We start from the raw sequence: 17,959 nt of genomic DNA, 5'->3' as shown, positions 1-17,959 counted from the left end.
TAATAATAATGTAAGCAAATCAGCCTTGATTAAAATGGGGAAATACTTACTGTGGCAGGTTTTCTTCACAAAAACAACAGAATAAAAAGTTTTCCCTGACTTTCTAAGGACTCTAGTCTAATTGGGTGGGTTAAGGGGGGGGGGTTGTAAGTGGGCACTTTTGGAAAAAGGGAAACGTTGCTGTTTGACTTCAAACACTTTGGGATGCTTTGCATACATTTTGGGGGAGACTTAGGGGATGTCTGGGATGACCCCTGTGGGGGCACGACTGTGAATAAAAGGGACATGTTAGGCAGGTACACAATGCTGAAGTTGGCTTCTGATTAGGAGCTTGATTAAAGGGCTAGTTCACGGCTGTCAGGGGATCTGAACAGCTCTAAATCAAGATCCAAATTACTTAAAACAAGCCAAATATCAACTTATTCATTCTACACCAACAGCAGATATTTTTAATACATACCTTAACAATAAAGAGAGCAACTGTTTCTGTTTTTGATGGTTAGATCACCCCCAGCTAGTTTCCTCACACCAAAAAAAAGTCTATATACTTTCATTAAAGTGTTTTTAATGGAAGTATAGAACAATTTAGTGTAGATTTGTTCAGTTTTAAGAACTTAAAACTTAATTAGAGCGGATCAAACCGTAAATTCAATGAAAAAGTATTTTATAATTATACAAGTTCCAAGTCGGAAGCTAACTTCAGGCTCGTGACGAATATCCATGGCTGAAACAATATCAAATCGATAGTTGCAAAATAAAATTACATTTAAGCCTTAAGATCGATTCGATTATTTGAAAAATGCTTTCTTTTGTCCCGATCCGTAGTTACACACGCTCGAATAAAAAAAGTGCGTCGTTTTTTATTTGTAGCTAGTTGCTTTCGAATCGTCTAAAAGTGTGGAATTTAATTAAGATTTTTAGGTTATTTAAAGGCTCGTATTAATCGAATAAAAATCGAAATTGTCTAAAAGGTTTCGTAGCGATACGATGGCTGAATAGTGCCGCGAATACAACAGTTAACCCGGTCCCGGCTAAACCGCTTAGCCGTTAGCTTAGCATTTAGCACCAGTTGCTAAGCAGTTAGCTTGATAACAGGTCGACCGTTGGCGATATTAACGGTCGGATTTTTTTTCAATTTTTTTTTTTTTTTTACCTGCAACGGCGAGTTTAACTCCTCGAACAGTTAAAATCCGTCAAAAAGGTCTAAATAGTGGGTGAACGATTATTGTCCGAGCTTGTAAGGTTAATTAAAACTGTACCGTGTGACAACGAAATATACATAATCAGCTGTTACGACCTTCTTTTCCCCCTTTTGACAGGTTCCCTTGAACCGACTGATCGCCGATTGTAACGCTGTAATAAAATAAAGGGAATAACGTCGTTCCAGTTGCTATTAGGCCTCCCAGTAGGCGATGCCGTGTCAACATGGCCGTTCTCTTTACCTCTGTACTCGTTTTCCAGAAAAGCGAGTTTAATCCTTTTGACAGAAAAAAAAAAACAACAAAAAGAGCCCCCGGGCTTTTGTGTAAAAGCACAGGACAAATAAATTAATTCATTTAAATATGACTGTAGAATTACTCGACCTTTCGTCAGTCAGAAGACTGTTGTGTTCGTGGTTGGTAGTTGGGGAGTTTGGATGGACAGTCATGCTTTCCACAGCCATTTCCTCTAGCTACATTGAGGAGCAAAAAAATTACAACACGACGCTGAATTCTTACAGGCTTATGCGTCACTTCACAAGGATCTACTTGTTTTTGTTTTAGGAAGAGATTCAGTTCATAGTAGGCAATTCTCCACTACAGTTGTAAGAGAAATATGCTGAAATTGAATCCTGACGTTCTCCGTCCTACTGTAGCGATGTGAAATGACGACTGATACACTTAAAATGGCCGACCGTCTTCTCTAACGAGAAATGGGCGGGGTTTCCGAGAATGACGTGCGAACCTTCACGGAGAAAACCGAAAGACAATCCTGGCGTGTGAAATAAACCCTGAGTTTGACTCGCAGGCACACACTGCCGCTGTTACTCAGAATAGACGACTTCTGTCAGAATTAAAATAGTTTTTGCAATTTTTCGCGCTAAATACAGAAGTTTATTACAACCATAGAATATTTTTGACTTTACTGACTGTACACAGACAGAAAAGTACCGGAGTAGACAACAGTTGTCTTTATTTCTTTTCTTTGTATATATGACATTTAATCATATTTTCCGCATCAAAATACATCAAGGTATTAAAAACAAAATCTTTGAAAAGCTTTTATGTTTAGCTTTTTCTATTTTATTACATTATATTTAACTTTAAATGTATCTGTTTATTTTTGAAAAAGAGTTTAAAATTCACTAATGAAAGATGAGATGTTCAAGAATCAGGAATCTTTTCCGTCACCATGGTGAAATTTCCTTTGAGACAGACACCGACTAAGGATGTAAAAGGACAACATAACTTTACAGTTTTTTTTATTAAAACATGCAAAAAAATAGTCTTCTTGTTTAGGGTCTGATGAGATCAGTTAAATTGTATTTGCAATAAATTAAACATAAAATCTTTTCTACACAATCATAGCATTTAATTTTCTTTTATAAACATTTGTAGTAAAACCAGAATACATTTTGCGCAAATTCACAGGTGTTTCTGTTTCTAGTGTAATTTTTAAGCAGCTGCAGCACAATGCTTCTGCATCTAATGTAAATTGTTACAGGTTTAAACTTTATTTTATTTTAAATGTTTTATTATTTTCTTACTTTGCTTTATTATATTGCGTTTATTTTTAGATAAGATTTTTCATGTTATGTCATTTAATTTTTTTTATTAATGCTGTTCTTTATTGATTGATTGATCAATCGATTGATTGATCCATAAGAAAGTCATCACCTGTCTAGAACAAAGGTTGGACAGATACATATTGCATTTGCATAAGCTAACACATTTACCCACAGTTTAAAGGAAACAAGTATAACACACAAATAAAGATATGATGTTAGTTAATTTAATTATTAACGCAAAGCACTAAAAACACTTGACTTTTCTTTTTTAATAGTGCACACAATTAATACAATTCCAAGCAACAATTTATTTTTCTTACTTAATTTTCGTCTTTGGTAAATCATATTTTACTCTATTTTTCTTCAAACAGCACACCAGGTGCTTAGCTTCTGCACTGAGATAAAGCAAATAGAAACTTGAAGTGATGTCAAACACATTTTTCCTTTTAGTTACATCAATCCTCCATAACATTTGATTCTAAAAAAAAGCAATGGTTGTTTCAAGTTATGCAATAGTTTCTGACTAAGTTAAGATACGTCTTTAAACCTGTTTTTAGTTTCCCTTCAGCCTTAACATGGCTCATTTCAGTTTCCTGTCCACTGCTGCCACATGCTGCTTGTCAAAGACTTCGATGGGAAATTTTGAGCTGTCTGTGTGTATGATTTGATTGAATTTGACTTTGCAAAGTTCCTTGAGATGACACGTGTTGTGAATTAGCGTTAAATAAATAAAATAAATTGAATTCCTGAAAGACAATACGCAGGGAAAATTGACCCAACAAGTACCGAAGAAGAAACAGAAAGAAACAAATCTTAAATAGTGATTTGAACTGACGTGGATAGTGAGATAAATTTTGTCACCGAGAATCTATTTCAGTGAATCAACAAACACGACTCAATGTTAAAGCAGTTGGCTAATTTATGACCAAAACAGGTAAAATCTTGAAAAACAACTAAACCCTAGATAAATGTTTAAACGAATCATTAAAACCTGGGGTTTATAAAATCTAAAGGTTCAAAACTGTGCCAAAAATGGGATAACACGAAAAGAAAAAAAATGTATAATGATAACGTAGAGTTAAAAAAAAAAATAACAGTTTAGGGGGGGCAGTAAAGCTCCTTCAGGTTGTTTGCCGAACATGCAAAAAAGAAGAAGAAGAAGAACGTTATTGTTTCTGTCTAGTGACGTCACAATTACGCGTCTATTCAGCGGGACGCTCGCAGCCTTTTGAACCATCTGCCTGTGTTGCTGCGGAAAATAACGATTTTGCATCTTAAGCAAAGCTGTTTTAGTAACTCGAAACTATCGATATGATCGAGAAAGAGGACCCGGTAATCAGCGAGGAGGAAGCGGCACAGTACGACCGCCAGATCCGGCTGTGGGGGCTGGATGCCCAGAAGAGGTGAGCTAGCTCCGTTAGCTCTGTAAGCTAATCCGCGGAGAGCTTCGCTTGTTGCTTTCTTTTATTGCTCCGGGCTTGAAGCTAGTGCTGGCCTCTTTGGGTAGGAGTTCACCAATAAGGGTACTATTTACAAATTAATTGATGAATTTGGATTCTTTCCAAGTCCAGATTTATTTATCTATTTTACATTGTTAGGGTAGATTTAGTTTTTGACACAGCTCGTCTCGTCCGTTTGTTTAAATTGGGTTTTTTTGGTAGATTTTTTTATTGTATTTTTGGATTTCAGTTCACTTAATTTTTATTTTTATTTCTTTATTTTCTTTTCTCATTTATGTGTTTTTCTTTTCCTTTCCCTTATTTTACGGTAAAATGTTCTTTATATTGTGCGTGTGTGTGTTTATTTCGTGTTATTTTTAACACATCGTTTTTAGTAAACACGTTTCTATTCTAACATTTTTGATTTCTTTGTTTTCATTTTTTTATTGCTTTGATATTTTTCTTAATTAACTGGGATCCAAGTTAGTGAGTGGCTTTTAAAATAAAGATATATCCTTTATATAGTTTCAGGAAACAAGGATAAAATACACAAAGCAGCAATGGCATGTTAGGCTTGTTTTGATGAAGTACACTTTTTGCACATTAAAGGTCTGACTCGTGGCATTTTATGTGGATTTTTTTTTCGATGTAACAGGCTGCGGGGCTCCCGGGTGCTCCTGGCAGGTTTAGGAGGTCTTGGAGCAGAACTGGCAAAAAATCTTATTCTTGCAGGAGTTAAAGGACTCACTTTGCTGGATCATGAACAGGTACAAACACGGTCCAAATGCAAACACAAAAGTTTTATTTATATATATATATAATTTTCAGAGAGCAGTGCAGCTCTGGTGGGAAACTTTGATGCAAATCTTTTAGTTTTTTCAATTATCTGCCACCATGACCTTTATAATACATTAATAACTGAAGGCATGCAGTACTGTTTTTCTCCACTAGATGGCCACTGTGGCAAAGTAATTTTTAGCAAACGTTACAACTCATTAAAAAAATCTTTCTTGTAATTTTGTAACACATAAAAATCAAAAGAAGAACAGGAGTTTCTCTTAAGTAAGTAAAGTATTTATTAAGCGCCTTTCACAAAGTGTTGTACAGAAAACCAATAAAATAATAAAATAATATACATTCACAATACAAATAACATTCAACAAAAGGCCTGTGTAAAAAAAAAAGAAAGTGTTGGCTTTAGTTTGAGTGGAACTATAAAGGTGGACACACCTTTCAACTGAACATGCTAATGTAGTTTCTGCCTGTTTGTGACTCTCCCAGGTCTCAGAGGAGTCGTGTCGAGCCCAGTTCCTGGTTCCGGTTTCAGCTCAGGGTCAGAATCGGGCTCAGGCCTCCCTGGAGAGAGCACAGAACCTCAACCCAATGGTAGAAGTGCACGCTGACCCGGACAGAGCTGAAGACAAGCCAGACGACTTCTTTCTACAGTTTGATGCGGTGAGTGAGAACAAAACGCAGATGAAGTCAATCAAACATGGACCGAGAAAAGCTGAAAATATCAGCATTTTACCTGGACATTAAAAAGGCGTGCGTTAAATCAGACGTTCATCTTATATATGTATAGCTTATTTATACTTTCCTTCCAGATATAGATGTGTCACATAAACTTAGTTCAGGACAAACATAACATTAATAGTGAATTAAACAAGAAGATTGATCTTGTCTTGCAGCTCTCAAGTTGACCACTTGATGTAGCCGCTGGACTAAGTTGTGCTTAAAAAGCAACAATTACCACCAGAAATTGGTGAAGCGGTGCCTTCAGCTTGGTAATACTCTGCTCGGTGTCAGTTTTCTGGAAGGCAGGGGTCGTTATTGGATCTCTTTATCAACCACTCAGACGTTTTTCTCCCAAATTTTACACACATACATAGGAGAGTTAAGATTTACTTAAAGACCTGCTATGTAACGTAAATCTTATCAGTTTTGAGGCATTGTAAGTCAAAATGTGTCAAACACATTTCTACATTGGGCCACTTTGGCATCATGAAGTCATTAAAAGGGCCGGCGCACGCTTTTGATTTCATATTTCAGAGTTCACATAGAAATATAAAAAAAATCACAGTAACATAAAAGTAGCACCTTAGGCCCAGTTCAACAAAAAAGTTGATATTTGGGAGAGTTGCACTTTAAACTCATCATTCTGGATCACTTTTTCTCTTTTTGGACATTTCTTGGTTGTTTTAATGTGTTGAGGGAAAACTGACATCTAGTGGCGGGATGCTGTTACTACACAGTTAAAAGAACCAACATTCCCCACAGGAGGCACAGTTTTAGCCACTTTACAGTCTTTAAAAGGATATATGCCTCTACTTTTATGACCTATGTCTTTTTTCGCTGTTTAGGGCCGGATTAATTGCCTTGACGGGCCAAATTCGGCCCGCAGGCCTTGAGTTTGACACGTGTTGTGTATATATTCTATTTGACATGTTTTAGTCGCCCTTTAAACATTCCTGAAGTTGTAAAATACAGGTAAGAAAGTCGCCTAATAAATGATAAATATGAGCAAAGCGCTCGCAGCATAAAAAAGCTAATGTCAGGTAATAACTTAAGGCAGTGGTGCAGAAAACGTGTCAAACTGGAAACAAACACAGATACACGGGTAGAATAAATTTCTCTAATCGAAGCAACAATCGTTGACATCTATTTTTCAAAAAACGCTGTACAATCAAAAGTACTCTAGATATCTTTGTCACCTTTACAACAATATATCTTGGGAAGTTTTTCTATTCATTATTGAATCTTTATTTAACCGTGGTGAAATTCAGCATTCCACCCTGAAGGGAGAAATTGTTATACTGTATTTTTATACTATGTTTATCTAAACAGAAAGGAAAAACCGAAGATATTCTAAAACTAAATGGTTTTAGAAAAACTTAGAGCTGCTCCTGTTATACAGTTTTCATCTTCTGCAGCTTTTTTTTTATTTTTTTTTTTATATCTGCTCCTTTCCAAAACCTTCATCCTCCCACAGTTTCTCCCCAAAGCTGTGAAATGAGTTCTGAAGGATAAGAACATTTATTTACTATGGTCAGGAATAATAACTGGGATTAAATCCTAACAACAAAGAACAAAACCTTTCAGTTTAGTCCACAAAATTGTTAAATATTCAAGTTTAGGCAGCAGAGTGAGAAAAGCATGAAACAAGATTTGACACAATCTGTTTTCACAAAGTTTTTGATTCTGGCTTCATCTCCTGAATTCACGCCTGAATTTCCCTCCATTGTGGGACAATAAAGGAATTTCTTATCTATGTTCAATAACTAATAATTCAATAACTAATTAACAAAATAATTAAAAAAATAACAAATAAATCTCTGGATCAGTGGCGTCTCCGGCATGATAAGTTAAGCGAGGCACAAAAACTCAACACCTATTATAGCAAGTACGGTAATTTATTTTGAGATGCATGCAACCCGACTTTGATAAATTTTAAATGAAACAGATAAATTAGCATAAACCAACACACTAGAAAGTCCATTTTATATATGCCAAATGTAATTTAATTTTTATACATAAAATTACAAATAAAGGCTTGTCTTTATTTTCCAGTGTTTTAATCATGTAAAGCACTTTGCATTGTCTTTGTACTGAAATGTGCTACAAATAAATTAGCCTTGCCTAGATGGTCGCAAACTATCCAGCAGAACGTAAACGTAGCGTCTGCATTTCCAGCGTTCTGATTGGACGATCTGGGCTTGGGGCCGTAGTATTTGTGCCCCACAGCTGTCTACTGAGAGCGTACTGAGCATGCTCAGTGAGATTTCAGATGTTAATGATTTAAACAAACGTTGGTGAGAGCCAATATCAAGGCGCCTCAGGAGGATTTAGCCTGCTGAGCTTAGATACATGGACACAAATGTTTATAACAGAATTTTATTGGTAAGGGAATCTTTTTTTTACAACATTACTCTATAAAGAACGATCCTGTCCTAATTATTGTGAACATGGAGCTCCACAGCGACATCTGGTGGGTCCACTAACATGCAGAGATTCCACATCCCTTGATTCTACCGTATTTTTGTTCTAACTTTACTATTTCTGCTGTGAATAAAGTGGAAATTCCTCTGATCTTCTGCCTCCTAAACGGCAGAACTCATCTGGGAACGATGGTCCTTGACCGCCGTCTGCTCCCCTGAACCAGCACAACTTTTATCAGTTGTTTACAGTCACAGCCCTGCCTGGTTGTATAAGAGTACACCGTGTAACCGCGTTAGATTCAACAGGTCATCATAATCTGCTGCTGGAGGCATCTCCAGCTCAGCCTTTATGTCCATTAAACCACCAGCTGGGTCCTTTTTTTTATAGCTTTTATTTATAAAAACACCCCCCAATGTTTCCTGTCTTAATCAAGCCATTAGGATATTAGGACCTAATTTTACACATTTTAATTCCAACCACCGTGCAGACTAATTAACAGTTGACAATTAATAATAATAACCATGCCTTTCAATGAAATGTGCCCTCTGCATTTAGCCTGTTCCACAGGGCGACGCCGGGAACCGTGTTGTTGCTACGTGTCTTACTCAGGCAGTCTGTGGGATTTGAACTGGCAAACTTTTAGCCTCTCCAGGTCGATGTGCTCTTCTCTAACCACAGGGCCTCCACTCCCATTAGGACGGTTAGATTCACTGTAGCTCAGGAGAAACGTTTGTGGACTTAATGCAAGTCTTTCAGCGCCGTTCCTGAGGGACAATTTTATCGTTTAACCCAGGGGTGTCAAACATACATTTAGTCCGGCCCGCTGGCTAAATGCATTATCATTATTAATTTTTTTTTTTTTTTTTTTTTTTTTTTTTTTTTTTTTTTATCCAGTGTCCTGTCTGGCAATGTGGCAATAAGAATTAACTTGTCTTAATGCCAAAAAGAGCTCATCAGATTTGACTTTCACAAGTGGAGCAGTACTGCTTTTGCCATAGTGCTCCGCTTGATTTATGAACGTGAATATTTTTATTATGATTCATGCGGGGAATATTTCAAATGATATGGACACTACAATGGGCAAGTAGGAGAGGAAAGGAAGAAGAAAAAAAGAAAAGGTGAAAGAAAGAGGAGATAAAAGGAAGAGAATGATAAAATAATTATTGCAAAAAACATGTACTGTACTTAGTTTAATTGAAAATCTGCAGTTCCTATATTGTCCACGAGGGGTGCTGTGTAAAAGTATTGTTGAAATTGCACATACTTTTCTTAAAAACGCTGAGGTTATTTATAATATATTGTGTAAAAGTGAAATTCATTTAATATAAAAATCAACAACAAGTTCACTTTTATTAGTTCTATTTAATCTTGCAATGAGTTTACCCGTGTGGCCCTCTTGAGATCAGATTAAGCTGTATGCGACCCCTCAACCAAAATGAGTTTGACACCCTGGTTTAACCAAATAAAAGACCCATTGAGATTAGGGCTGGACGAAAATTCAATTACAATATTTATTGATCGATAGACGCATATCCATGATAGAAAAAAGGGTCAATTAAAAGTTCAATAGAATAAAAGTTTTCCTTCCTTTTGCATCCTATCATATAGGTTAATATTACAGTCATTACATCCTCTCAACCAATCACAACGCAGACCTAGAAATCAAGCTCCGCCCCTTTCAAAGATCTCAGAGAGCACGCGTTCTTTTTTCTTTTTTTATAAACTTGCAGTTTTGGTAAAAAGTTGGTTGAGTATAAATTCAGTGTCTGTGTCTTTATCTACAAACAGGTTGCTAAACAACAGTATAAAATGGTCAGGGCTGCACTTAAAATATGTTTTGAATTTGTTGATAATTATCGATATCGATCAATGTGATTACTATTTTATCAAAATGTTTTTGTTTTTTTCTAAATCGTCCAGCCCTAGTTGAGATCAAATCCTCTTTCCCTAAGGCTGAGCTGGCAGCAGCACCCGTCATGGCGGACAAGACGGACAACAACGACAAAACGACCATCAAAATTTATATGAAGTTATTTTGATACATTTAATACAACATTTAAAACAGTAGTAATTTAAGATTTAAAAGACAGGCGCTGTTGGAAGGATTTCTGTTGCTTCCATTGCTTCATAAAGGGTCAACCCGATACGAAGCCGACACGGAGCATCTACTGTTAGAACTGGGAGAAAATAAATATTAAATAAAAGAGTTTAGAAGTTTTCTGCAATCTTATCTTCACGATTATGATTTAAAATTTTCTTCCTAAACAAGGTGGATTTAGTTAAGTTAGCCCTCACTTTCAACTTCAATTTAAATGCAGTTTACGTGCAATTTGTGTTTTTTCATCTGACTGAAAGACAACCTGTTTTTAATCTGAGAACAGTGTAAGAGACTTTTTGTTTTAACGTGATTAAAAGTCATGACGTACTGATAATTTTTCACGGACTGCACATGTAAAGTAGGTTTAAACAGCGAAAAAACGTGCAGTGCAGCGTCCCAGTCATTCAAATTAATCAGGCAGGCATGCTTTTTGAATAATAACGTAGCTAATTATGAAGTTTGATGTGAATCTAATGCCGTGCAGCACCTTAACCAGACGTCGTGACGGTGTCTCTCTGCCCAGCAGGTGGAGGCAGACCCCGCTAAGCGCAGCGCTCCACAGTCCGTTCCTGGAAATCATCACATTTCTGTCTAAAATCATTAAACCGGCCACGACAGAGTGAAAATGGAATATTTATCTATTATCCACCTAAATACATTATAAATTTAATTTTGATATGTATTTCAATAAAAAAGTCATTATCATTTTAACATTGTTTTTAATAGGGCTGAACAATTAATCGCATTTTCAATATAATCGCGATTTAAAAAAAACGTAATTTCCAAATTGCAGAGGTCAGCAATTTTTGGCTATGTAACAATTAGTGAATCAGACACGTCCATTAGGTGTCGGTAAAATGTTTAAAGGGAAGACAGTTGCAGCAGTAAGATAATCTAATTTTATTACTTGTTTTAGAGTTTATATAATCATACATAGCATTAAGTACAGGTCAATCAGTTTAATACATAGACTTGCTTGTTGGTTGCACTTTATGTTCAACAAGGATTGATGTCCAATTAAATTAAAAGCTGTTCTCTTGAATAATATTCTGATCAATAGAAACATTAAAAGTTCTTGTTTAAATAGTCGTTGTTTACAAACATCTTTATTTAGAGACCATTTTTGTTGCTTGTGGTTAATGCAGAGAAAAGTCAAAATTGCAATTTTGGTTGAAATATATTTTAGGCAGAACGCAATCATTTCTGCTCCGAGTTTAGATGCTGTGGGTGTTTTAGCAACTAATTCACAAGTCGAGGAAACAAATTTATTTGTTGGTTGTATGTATTTAAAAACACATGATAAATTAAACTTGAAAAAAATCGCATTAAATCGCAATATTAAGAAGAAAAATCCCAATTAGATTATTTTCTAAAATTGTTTAGCCCTAGTTTTTAATGTCCTTTAATTTGTAAATATTTGTCAGTTATTTTCAATTTGTTTTCTGTTGTCCATAATTGTGATTATCTTGACTTATCAGTAATAACTCTGCCAATACTTGCCCAATTTCAACAAATCAGATATATCTTTTTTTTAATATAATCTTTAAGAGCTCTGTTTGGTGTGGGCCCTGCAGAGATGCTGATATCTGGTGCACAATCAGATGCCGGTGCGTTTTTATCTCTATTTGGCCAGACGTCTTATTTTGTGCGTAAATGGAAGTCAGAGACTTCCTCCCACGCTGTTATGTGCTTTGGGCACACAATTTTGTTTATTTTTTATTTTTTTAGATAGTTTCGTATGGACTTTATTTGAGTGGTTTTGTTGAGAGATTTTAGAGTTGGATAATTTTTATTTTGTTTGTAATTTGATTACATTAGTTGTGGTGCTGTTGGTCCGACTATAAATAGGCTGGGTCTCAACATGTTGGGGAGCCCCGCCTTTCCACTCGTCACCAAGGATGTGTCCTGATTGCGGTGCTCAGACGGCTTCTGGAGCTGTATGACACAGCTGATGACTCCAGCTGGCCATGCGGTATTTTTGTTAATTTTTTTTTTTTTTTTTTTTTTGCTGTTTCAGATGATTTTGGCCTGGTGGGACCGGTTGTCCTATTTTCGGTTTTTACTTTGCAATAGTTTTTTTTTGTTTTGCTTTAGTCTGCTAATAGTAGAGGCTTTGACGGCCCTGTATAGGGTTGGCCCTCTGCTAAAGCATTCTGTTCTTTTGATTGGCTCACCAGGTCCAACATTCTGTTAATACTTTGGAGGGTTAAGTTTTTTTTCCCATTTTCACTCTCCCTTTTTTTTGGACACAGAGAGGTTTTGAAAATAAAATATTTTTGTTAACCCTCAGTCCTGTCTACGTGTCCTTAAATATGTTGGCCCCTTTCTGGGACTTAACACACGCACAGGCGCCGGGTTGAAGATGTAACGGCACACTTAAAACTCGAGAAAATTAAGCAGGGCATCAACCCAGAGGTTCTATAATTCTATAATTATTCCCTGCTGGGACATAATTAAGTCATAGGCTCTGTAACCCTACGTGTCGATATTAATTTATTAATTTCTATTATTATTGTTATATATTTTTTCTCCTTTTATTTTTATGTTATGTAATTTTACTTATTTCCTGTGTTGTTGTCATTGTAACATTTTTTTATGTTGGGGTTGTTGTTTGGTTACTTGTTATTTTGTATGTACAATTCAAAATCCAGTAAAAATGTTTGAATATAAAGACCTCTGTTTGTTAAACCAAAACTATTCAGCACTTAAAGTGGTTGAAGGAAATGTCCAGGTGTCTAATTTGGTACTTGGCGAGGCGTCGGCCTGAAGGCGACCTCTGGCTCCGTCTCTCCGCTCTGATTGGCTGTCTTCCGTTTTTCCCTCAGGTGTGTCTGACAGGCTGCTCCAGAGACCTGATGGTGCGCGTCGACCAGCTCTGCTCGCAGCACAGCATCAAGGTGTTCTGCGGCGACGTCTACGGTTACTACGGTTACATGTTCTGTAACCTGGGACGGGAGCACCACTACGTGGAGTGAGTCGGCGTAACACGCGTGTTCTCTGCAGCTAGCCTGCGCCAGACCAGCTAACGGGTTTAGTTCATCCTTCTCTGTTCATTCATTGGTCACCGATCAGGAACAAACGAGTTTAGTCAGTGATTCTGCTTCCTTAGCTGTGTGTGTTTTGTTTTTTTTCCCATCAGCCTGCATTAAAACACCACCGATGCACATTGATTATTCAGTCAAGTGCTATAATTACGTTAAAACTGTGATGGTAGCCTAAACCATTATCAGTGAGAATGCTTATAAGGCATTCTCACTTTTTTTGTGTTCCTGTTACGTCTTTCGGCGTCTACTTCAACTGTTTTCAACAATTTTAGTAGGGCTGGGCGATAAATCGATTCAATCGATTAATTCGAATTTACAATTCTTTAGGATTTCATTTTTGGAAAATCTGGATTTTATTTTGCCAATACACTCATTGGGTTTCCATGAAGAGAACAGCATGTGATGCTGAATATATGTTTAGGCAAATATATTGTCAAAATATTGTTAAGTGGAAACTTTTTTTTTACCATAATACAAGGTACTTCATTTACTTATTTACTTTTTTTTTAACTTAGTTTGAAGTTCACAAGTGCAGTGAAGCCTGTTCTTAGCTCAATGTGTAAAACCACTAGCAGCAAATGTTTTGTTATATTTTCATTGTTTATAATGGCACGGCTGCCATCTTGTTTAACAAGCATGTTTCACAGCTTGTTTTTAGTTGCACTTTGAATTCAGGTCAACTCCCTGACGAAATGCTTGACATAAAAAGCAAGGTTTTAAAATAATTTCTTTAATTTCTTTTTATGAAACAAAAAGGAGGAAAAAATCGATTAATTGGATTTGGAATGATAACATTTGAGATTTATTTTTTAATCAATATTGCCCAGCCCTAAATTTTAGTATCAAAACGTTCAGCTCGTTCGCGGCATTACTTCTATGTCTCCTGATAATTCTGTTATAATTTTTTTTAAATATTTAACTTTTTGTGGGTTTTTTTTTTTTTGCTCTCATTGAAATTAATGGAATATCCTTCAACTTCTTTAAAAACTTTTTTTTACAGTTTACAGCTTGCTTTCAGCCAGGAACTTTATTCAAGTTTAAAACTATCTTCAACTAGTTCGGGTTTTTTTTCACACAACATTCTTCTAATCCTTCAGCTGTTGTCCTTTCGTGTTCACGTTGGTTCTTCTTTGATTTTAATGTGTTTTCCAGCTAGTTTTTCTCTTCTTCAGGGATCTTCTGCTCAAATCATTCTGCAGAATAGCATTCTCACTGCTGTTTGGCAGGAACACTTTATTCTCCATCATGTGGAAGTTGTTTTTGTGGTTCGGCTTTGTTTTTGAAGACTGCTGTTCTTCTGATTTTGACAGAAAGGCATTTAATATACCATTGGGTGTGCTGAGGGAATTAGAATGGCTGAAGGTTCTAATAAAGTCCAGCGTTGCACCATTTCCCATGAAATTCTGCGACTCTAGGGGGCGCTGTTTTACTGAGTCCTCCAGAAATAAAACATTTTCCCTCAAGTGCACAAAATATGGAACCTCACATTCCCAAAAGGAAGAATAACTATACAAATAGTGTAGTTAGGAATATTGTGTTATTTGATATGTTATCATGAATATGTCATTTAATTGTATATCAGATATTAGTGATGGACAAATAATCGCATTTGCAATATAATCACAATTTTAAAAGACACAATTTCTAAATCAGAGGTCTGCAATTTTCTGGCTATGTAACATTTAAAGTAGTCGGTAATTATGTTTAAAGTGGGTTTGCAACACATGGAAGGGAAGAGAGATGCAGCAATGAGATAATCTAATTTTATTATATGATTTATAGTTTATATAATCAGACTTTCTTTTTACCAGAAACATTCAGGAATCTCACCACAGCATTAAGTAGCAGTCAAACTGTTTAATACTTAGACTTGTTTGTTGGTTACATTCTATGTTCAACAAGGATTGATGTCCAACTTAATTAAAAGTTGTTCTCTCAAATAATAATATTCGATGATTTGATTCTTGGATGAATAAAAACAGTTAAATTTCTTGTTTTAAACAGTCCCTGTTTACAAACATCTTTATCTACAGGCCATGTTTGTTGCTTTTAGTTAATGCAGAGAAAAGTCCAAATAAAAATCGCAATTATGGTTGAAATAAATCGCAAATTTGGGTTTTTGGCAATATCTTACAGCCCTATCAGATATCCTACATTAACTTCTTTCAAATAGTTTTAGAGTCTGTGCTTATTGTTTTAAATGCAAACCATATGTGTATTAATAACTATGTATTAATGACGATTAAAATCTGATATGATGTGAACGTTGCTTTGCAAAGTGCCGTCTGCTGAAAAAACTTCCACGCCTCTTTTCTGCTCTATGGCTGCAGGAGTTATGGGTCAGCGAAAACGGCGCCCTCTAGAGTCAGAACCGGTGAGATCAGAGAAAAAGGTTTAACTTTTTATTTATTTAAGTAGCTTAGTGAAGCATCTGTGATGCTCTGGGCCTTTGTCTAAAACCCAAAGAGTTAATTTTATCATGTAATTACTGCATTTTAAAAAAAATAAAAAATAGTGTTCTTAAAACCAAAACTGGGTCCTGATCGGGTTTTCCTCCAAGACCGGATGATCAGATGGTAGTTTTGGTATTTCTGTATCTTAATTTGGTCTTATGTTTTTATTATTTCATATATATCAAAGCTGTAGTTTTTATGAATTTCTATTCTATGTCTGCTTTTAAACTTTATCTTTTCGGGTTTTCTGTGGTTATCGAGGCGATCACGTGAAGCACTGATGAGTCTCTCTGACCCGCATCCCTCCTGGGTTTTATTCTCTTATCGTTTTAATTTCTCTTCCTGTCATTTCCGATCGTTTCTCTTCTTATAAAGTAATATTCTTTATTAAAAAAATCAAACGGATTGAGAGTTTGCACAACATAAAACATGATAGAAACATTTTAACGGTCTGTTACTAATAAATTCATTAGTTATTATTATTATTATTATTATTATTATTATTATTAATTTAAATGTTTGCTGATTTTTTTTTTTTTTAATACCATATAACTAATCTGATATTTGACATCCACATAAAGTTAAAGAGCCAACCAAACAGGAAAAGTATTCAAAATGGTGATAAAATCTTTGTAAATATCGATCAGCTTCATGCAGTCGTGCTCCGTTGTGTTTTCTGTCCTTTTCTGCGTCTTTAGTGGAAGAGAAAATTAAACCGCCCCTTAATGACCTGCTTTCCCAGTGAAAGTGAAGAAACTTTTTGTTTTTTTAGGGAAAAACTCAAAGTAGTGAAGCCTTCGTCCGATTCCAGCGACGGTCCAGAACCAAAGAAAGCCAAGGTGGACCCCAACGAGACCACCATGGTGAAAAAGGTCAGTGGACGGTCACCCACTCCTGCTTCATCTGTTTGCCAAATCCAACTTTCATATTTCAGTGGTATAATATTTAATGTTTTTACTGGTTAAAAAAGACTAAATGATTACTTTTCATGTCATAAACATATATATATATATTTTTTTTTTACGGATTATGACTTTAAAAATGTTTAATTCAATTAGTTGGACAATTAACCACATACAGACTCTTTTATCTTTGCTAAAGCAAATGTTTCTTTCCCTAAAGTCAATTAAAACCTAATTTATTAAAATAATTCACAAGGAAAAATAAAATCTTTCAGAAATCTGGCCATGCCAACATAAATTCCAATATAGAAAAAAAAAATACTTTTTGATCAAATACAGAGTTTTTTATTGGTTTATTTCAAGAACCCCGGGGGGGCAGAAAGTTATCCAGGGGCGGCTTCTGGTAATCCACGAATCCACATGCGTCCTGGATGAGCTGCTCTGATTAGGATCATTTTACACAGACCTGTATCCTCTTTTTTTTTTTTTTTTTTTTTTTTTTTTGTCCTGATAATAAAGAATCAATTAACTTTTTTTTTTATTATTATTGTTTCTCACCAATCAGACGAGCAGTTTCTGCAATCTGAAGGAGGCCCTGGAGGTGGACTGGACCAGTGAGAAGGCCAAAGCCAGCCTGAAACGAACCCCAGTGGACTACTTCCTGCTTCATGGTACATATATAAAGGCATTTCTAACATTTATGACATTTTAGCTTAAAAAAAAAAAACACCACATGATACATTCTTGATACATATATTTAATTTCTTCCTCTAACAATTAAAGCTCCTGAGGATTGTGTTTGACCTCAGGGGGTCTCTAACGGAAAATATGACGAGTAGATGCATGCGTTTCCTTCGTGAAATATAAAAGTTTTTTTTAGCTAATATTGATTGATATGTAAAGGAGGCAGAGTTTAAATGTCAAAAAAAGGATCACGAGAGGGTCTAAAGATATTACTGAAAACTGAAACTGAAAATGTGGGTGATTCTCCAGCAGCACTGAAACCCAAACCATGAAGATGCTAAAATCTTCGTTCCACTCTAAGTGGCGTTTAACCCCCCCGCGTGGAAAACCGTCTCCAGAGAGTTTGTCTAATATTATCCAAGCATGAAGACAAAAGGATTGAGGTTCATCCCAGTTTTAGAGCCTAAAAAAAAAAAATAAAGTCACATTTTAGTAACTTTGAATGGGCGTTTCTCAGGAGAACGGCTGATAAACGAGCACCAGTCAATTGTTTCTGTCAGTTTTGAGGGAGTTGTGCGTTTCAACCTTCCTGTTTTCGTCCCTCCTGTCACCTGGCACTTCCGACGTCCCCACGAA

General features: G+C 35.8%; 2 protein-coding genes across 4 annotated transcripts in view; one reads left to right on the top strand and one right to left on the bottom strand.

Annotated features, from left to right (window-relative positions):
• Positions 1–1,889, bottom strand: part of zc3h4 (zinc finger CCCH-type containing 4) — a 32,512-nt gene extending 30,623 nt beyond the window's left edge. For 2 of the 3 annotated variants that reach the window (XM_036149489.1, XM_036149490.1), the window contains exon 1: positions 1,584–1,889. In XM_036149489.1, the coding sequence (XP_036005382.1) occupies positions 1,584–1,663 (80 nt within the window). In that variant the 5' untranslated portion in view covers positions 1,664–1,889. The remainder of the gene's footprint in view (positions 1–1,583) is intronic. The other variant, XM_036149492.1, reaches the window with a different exon arrangement.
• Positions 1,890–3,952: 2,063 nt separating this feature from the next.
• The window catches only part of sae1 (SUMO1 activating enzyme subunit 1), a 28,073-nt gene continuing 14,066 nt past the window's right edge, over positions 3,953–17,959 (top strand). The window contains exons 1-6 of the mRNA XM_012854258.3: positions 3,953–4,170; positions 4,862–4,973; positions 5,488–5,661; positions 13,066–13,211; positions 16,510–16,609; positions 17,205–17,310. Of these exons, the coding sequence (XP_012709712.3) occupies positions 4,079–4,170; positions 4,862–4,973; positions 5,488–5,661; positions 13,066–13,211; positions 16,510–16,609; positions 17,205–17,310 (730 nt within the window). The 5' untranslated portion in view covers positions 3,953–4,078. The remainder of the gene's footprint in view (positions 4,171–4,861; positions 4,974–5,487; positions 5,662–13,065; positions 13,212–16,509; positions 16,610–17,204; positions 17,311–17,959) is intronic.

Source organism: Fundulus heteroclitus, chromosome 18, assembly GCF_011125445.2.
Source record: "Fundulus heteroclitus isolate FHET01 chromosome 18, MU-UCD_Fhet_4.1, whole genome shotgun sequence".
Lineage (NCBI taxonomy): Eukaryota > Metazoa > Chordata > Actinopteri > Cyprinodontiformes > Fundulidae > Fundulus > Fundulus heteroclitus.
The sequence above is the reverse complement of the archived record's forward strand: the minus strand, read 5'-3'. Positions and strand labels throughout refer to the sequence as shown.